General features: G+C 46.0%; 1 protein-coding gene across 1 annotated transcript; it reads right to left on the bottom strand.

Annotated features, from left to right (window-relative positions):
• Positions 1-1933: 1933 nt before the first annotated feature.
• On the bottom strand, positions 1934-5244 carry ASCL2 (achaete-scute family bHLH transcription factor 2). The gene is made up of 2 exons (XM_054972089.1): positions 4237-5244; positions 1934-2794 (listed from the first exon to the last, which is right to left on the bottom strand). Exon 1 carries the CDS (start codon positions 4981-4983, stop codon positions 4261-4263), a length of 723 nt encoding a protein of 240 aa, XP_054828064.1. The 5' UTR covers positions 4984-5244; the 3' UTR covers positions 1934-2794; positions 4237-4260.
• Positions 5245-5456: the final 212 nt, after the last annotated feature.

The following is a 5456-nucleotide window of genomic DNA, read 5'->3' as shown; positions in this document are numbered from 1 at the left end:
AAAAACAAAAAAGAAGCAAAATCTAAAGACAAAAAAGTGTATGAGGAAAACAGGTAATAAAATGAAGCAGAATAGGGCCATGATCAATGGGAAAAAACATGTGAAATCCCCCAAGTGTTAGAGAGTGGGGACATGCATAGTTCAAATAATGCCTGAGTGGGACACCTTCGCTATTACTTTGCAGTATATGGTTTGAAAAATGCAGTCCTGATTACCAAAGCATTGTTGAGTTGGTGGAGAAAAAGGATTAAAAGGGAAAGCAGGTGGTAGTTCTATGAACATCATAGCTGATTTTGATTAGTATGTAAAATGTCTTTGAATCCAAACTTCTTTCTACCCAAAGAAGTTCTTCTGGAATTGTATCAAGGTGAAAAAGGCAGGACATAGTGGTGACCAGTGTGAGAATATTGTTTCAATAAAGACATTTTCAGGTGAATAGCAATGTTGGTCTGTAGTAGAACAGTAAGATTTGGATTTCCAGAGTAGGAGCTTTTGAGACGAAAGGAGCTTGACTCTCAAAAGTGCATACCCTGGAAATCTAGTTGGTATCCAATAAAGTTTCACCTCAAGAACATTCTTTGCTGGTGTGTGACTCTCAATTCTTCACAGAACAAACATATGACTTTTAAGAATGAAACAATATTGGAAATACATGCCACATTTCCCCCCTTTTCTCTCAGGATTTTTTAATTATGGTCAAGTAAGACAACTCTTTCTTAAAGGTGTCCTGATAATAACCCTCCAAAGCTTATTCATTTGAAAAAAGGGTATGTTCTCATCAACGTTGACAATGGCATCTCTTTATGCTTCTTTTCTATTAACTGGCCAGATTCTGTACACTTGTTAACTTTTTATAGTATTAATAGAACACAAGTAAAGTGCAGCATATACATGGAACAATAAAAAAGATATCGTAACAGAGGGCTCTTGTCAAGTACTAGTTTATCACCATCTTCTATTGTCTCAGTTATTTAGGACTTCTCTGCCTTTTATCCCAGTCCAATGAAGTGAGCCCATTCAACTGAAGGCCAAATGTTTGTAACAGAAAACAAAGCTTAAGTCACTCCTTAAGAGTCTAACACACACACCCTGTCCCCTTTATGAACTTCATATTAATAACTCAGTCATTATTGGCCCTTAAAAGAATATCCTCCAGCAGTTATTTTTCTTGTGTAAATGCTCACAGAAATCATTTATATAATTTCTACTGGAAAAAAGTGTGACTTAACTGTAGTAAGAGTAGCGTTCCTCTCACCAACCCCACCCCTTGGTGAAAACTAAGCATTGTTAAACATATTTAAGTCACAAAAATGCTGTCCTAATCAAAAACATCATCACTTGGGAAAGCTGGTGACTTTTGCAAAGAATGAAATAAATAGAGGGAGGTATGGAACTGCCACAAAATAATTGCCGTATGTATTTGACCTTTATTTTGGATAATGGCTTTCAGAGTACACTTGGATTGTGAGTGGCTAACAAGATGCTGAGAGTTGTCAACCAATTTCTCTGCATAATTTTTTCAAAAAAATGGCCCATGCTGCCCTACAATTAGAACAGTTTGGGTAGAGAAATTCTCTAAACTCATCAGGAGGTTTCTGTCATTAGAAGAGACTGAATAAACATTTGCCATAAGTGCTTTAGGCTGCTGTATACAGTAGAATGGAAGAGGGTAGACTTTATGAAGCTGGATATCCATTCCAGTTCTTAGTCTGAGGTAGCAGGTTAGTAAACTCTCAGACCACATGCTGGGGAGGAGATGGTGATGCTATCCATAGCAATTTAAGTAGTGTATGAGGAGCAACGTAAGCAGCAAGACAGAATATTGCTTTTCTGTCCCATTGTGGCCTTTCCCTAACCCACACCCATGAGGACTGAAATATGTAGTCATGATGACAAAAGCTATTTATAAATAGATTTTATTTATAAACTCGATTTACATAAAATAGGATACTCTTAAAAACTGCATATATACATCTTGATAAATCCTAGCAAGTGCATACAAAAATACCTTCAATACATTAAAAATAAAACTTCAGGGTGTTTTTTCCCAAATAAATGAACCTTCACACCAGACCCAAACAAACAATCATTTGGACACCATATTTGAGATAAACAGTTTTATACTCCTTTAGTAGAAAACGTCAGGAAACTTGTTATCTAAGTTGTGTAAGTTCTCAAACATCCTAGATGGCAGAGTTAAGAAGCCAAAGGTGGGATGGACTTATACAAATGTTTCCCTTCCTCTTGCAATTTCTAAAGACATTTATACAAAAATAAGTCTTCATATTAACAGTGTTCCCATAGGCAGTTCAAGTTACGTATATAAAGTCTGCTTCTGATATTACAAAAGTCCCCTTCCCATTTAGAAAAAGGAAGCATCAAGTTTAAATTGTCTCTCCCCTTCCCATCAAACGGTATTAAGAGTGGAAGTCCAGTTCATGTCATCAGAAACAAGTCTTTTTCATTGGTAATTCAAGAGTCAGAGGGTACCATAAACTGCTGTACAACAGCAGGTAAAAATAGTGGTCCCTAATAACTATTTACATAATTGCACTTTTTAAAAAGAGATAGAGAGATAGAATGATCATGAACCATCAGTCTTTTGCTCCTTGGAAGAACACTGAAACAGTCATATAGGAGTGATCTGACCATCCAAATGCATCCAAAATGCAATGAGGCTCGAGGAAAGTAGGAAGCATGTTAAATTAAGAGTCCTTGTTACTCTTCTGCTGCATCTCAACAGGCACCTGAGACAATGAGGTACTGAGGCCATACACCATTGCTTTCAGTGTTGCTGCAAAAAAAAAATTGAAAGGCCATTAGGAGCATGTAAATGACATTTCTGACAGAGCTCAGGGGAGATATGCTCTCTAGTCATGGATCTAGGTTACTCAACGCACTGTAAATCATAAAGCTACGTACAAGAGATTTACTGTGCAATCCTAAACAGAGTTATTCCAGTCTAAGCCCACTGATTTTGTCCACTGTTATTGTCTTTAATGCCTACAAAGTATAAAGTTTGGCCCGTATGATGCTATTTCAATATGTTTCGCATATTGAACCCATGTTTCACAATAGCACTAGAGATTTCCTATAAATCTAGTTTCTTCCTGCTTGCCTCAACAGATTTGTAATGGAAAAGAAAACAGTGATGGCATTTTGATTGGAAGTTCCTTGCATTATTTCCATTATTTGAAAGAAAGTTACAGCAAAATCAGCCAGGTGTCAAAATTACCTGAAAGCAATAATTTTCACCTATATTACTGTTCTTTCCAAATAACAAGTCACAACTAAATATTGAAATCAAAGCTCTTCCCCATTCAAACAACACATAGGATGAGAAATAATAAAATTACAGAATTGCACAGAATAACAATCCAACAAAAGATCTGTTTGACTCCAAAGTATACGCCTTTGAAGTGCAACCAAGAAGGGTATTGTTCCCCTCCTCCCACTTCTGGAATAGATACATTATAAACTGAAGATCAAGGTCATACCCAGAGGGTAGCCCTACTAATTCCAATAAAGCTTGAAAAGAGAACCACAAGCTGATATTGCAGTGGAAGCCACACTTCCCTTATTCCAGATTTCAGTCAGACAATTTTGCGAAACATGGCTGGTGGTTTTGCAGAACGGCATCTTCAGCCTTACAGGGCAGTTTCACATTAACTTGTATCTGCTATGGTTTATAGTCATCTTTCAAGAGAGTGTGGTGAGCCAGCTGTATGAGCAACAAACCCAGTTCACCTTTTTGCTACTTTTGCCCTAATGTGCCAGAATCCAACTGTGGCTGTTTGGAGTGTGTGGCAGTGGCCTAGTCATGGCTACCTTGCCCTGCAGGTGCCTTTGCAGTCTGTAAGAAAGTCACAAGAACCACTACTGGATGAAACCCTACTACTTTTCAGACATACATTCTAAAAGCCAGCCCATGGTGGCACACTATCCCCAAGGCTCCCAAATTAATACAGGCAGTTGCCACGGTGCATGAACAGGACAACCCTTGGATTTTCCATGCCTTGCTCCAAGAGATGTGATAGTGTACACACAGGGAAATCAAAGCATTCCTTTATTCATAAGAAATGGTGGCCGGCCGCACATATCAAGAGCATCATGGGCAGCGTGTGGGCAGATGCGGTTAAACCGTAGGTCCTAGGATGAGTTGAACGTGCAACCCGACGGCTCCCTGGGCCTGCAGCGCAACCTGAGCGCAGCAGCCGGCCACGGCGCTGGCCTTACCTGGTCAGGAACGGGGAGGGGGCGTCAGTAGCTCCCGAACCAGCTGGTGAAATCGAGCAGCTCCTGCTCCTCGGGGCTGAGCGCCCCCTCGTAGCCACTCTCGTCCGAGGAGTACGCCGAGTGCGGCGAGCCGGGCACCGAGCTGCCCTCGCGGCCGTCAAAGGAGGGCGAGGCAGAGGAGTAGGAGCTGCCGCTGCCGCCGCCGCCCGCGCAGGCGGCGCCGGCGCTGGGCATGCGGCCGGGCGGCAGGAGCCCGTCCTGGAAGGCGGCGCTGACGGCGTCGTGCTCGTCGAGCAGCTGCTGCAGGGCTCGGATGTATTCCACGGCCGAGCGCAGCGTCTCCACTTTGCTCATCTTCTTGGCGGCGGCGCCGTTGGGCACGTGCTGGCGCAGGGTCTGGAAGCCCAGGTTGACCAGCTTGACGCGGTTCCTCTCGCGCTCGTTGCGCCGCGCCACGGCCGCCGCGCCGCCGCCCGCCGGGCCCGCCAGGCCGGGGAAGGCCAAGCGCCTCTTGCAGCGCAGCAGCTCCGGCGAGCTAGAGCGCCGTTTGGAGCCTTTGCAGCGCGCCGCGGAGGAAGACGGTTGCGGCCCCGCCGGGATGGAGCAGCCCTTAGCGGCGCCCCACTGCTCCTGGCCCGCCTGCAGCTTAAGCCCAAAGGAGCCTCCGCTGCCGCCGTGCAACGGATAACTCGCACAAGCGGCGCGGGCGGCCGGCGGCGCAGCCGTGGCTGTTGCCCCGCCGTTCATCTTGGGGCATCGACCCCGCTCTCTCTCGCCTCCGCGGGGTGCGGGCTGCGCTCAACGTTCGTAGGGCAAAAGGCAGCGGCCGGCAGCAAGTTGCCGTGGAGGGCTGCTTCCCCCGCTTGTTCGACGTGCAGCTGTCGGTGTGAAGCTTACGCGTGGAAGCTTTGGATGGAGTCGCTCGCTCGCGGCCAGCACCTTTGCACGCTCTCAAAGCACTACTGCGGCGGGCTCCCGGCCGCTCTGCCCCTTATCAACACGCGCGGCTGCGGCCGCCACTCGCGAGCCCCCGGGAGCAGCACGCGACGCGCCTTATGCCGCACACACCCCCAGCCCCCCCCCCCCCGCCACCGCCCGCTCGGCTCCCAAGTCGCCTTCCACCCAATGGGAAGCTGGCTTGGCAACTTCGTACGCCCGGCGCGTGGCTCTCGGCGGAGGTTCCATAAACAATCCCGCCTCCGTGCGAGGAGCACGCGCTC

This window comes from Eublepharis macularius, chromosome 2 (genome assembly GCF_028583425.1).
Source record: "Eublepharis macularius isolate TG4126 chromosome 2, MPM_Emac_v1.0, whole genome shotgun sequence".
Taxonomy (NCBI): domain Eukaryota; kingdom Metazoa; phylum Chordata; class Lepidosauria; order Squamata; family Eublepharidae; genus Eublepharis; species Eublepharis macularius.
The sequence above is the reverse complement of the archived record's forward strand: the minus strand, read 5'-3'. Positions and strand labels throughout refer to the sequence as shown.

What these genes read in the sequence shown, in the direction of transcription:
- ASCL2 (XM_054972089.1), bottom strand. Translation starts at nt 4,983, where the DNA reads ATGAACGGCGGGGCAACAGCCACGGCTGCGCCGCCGGCCGCCCGCGCC.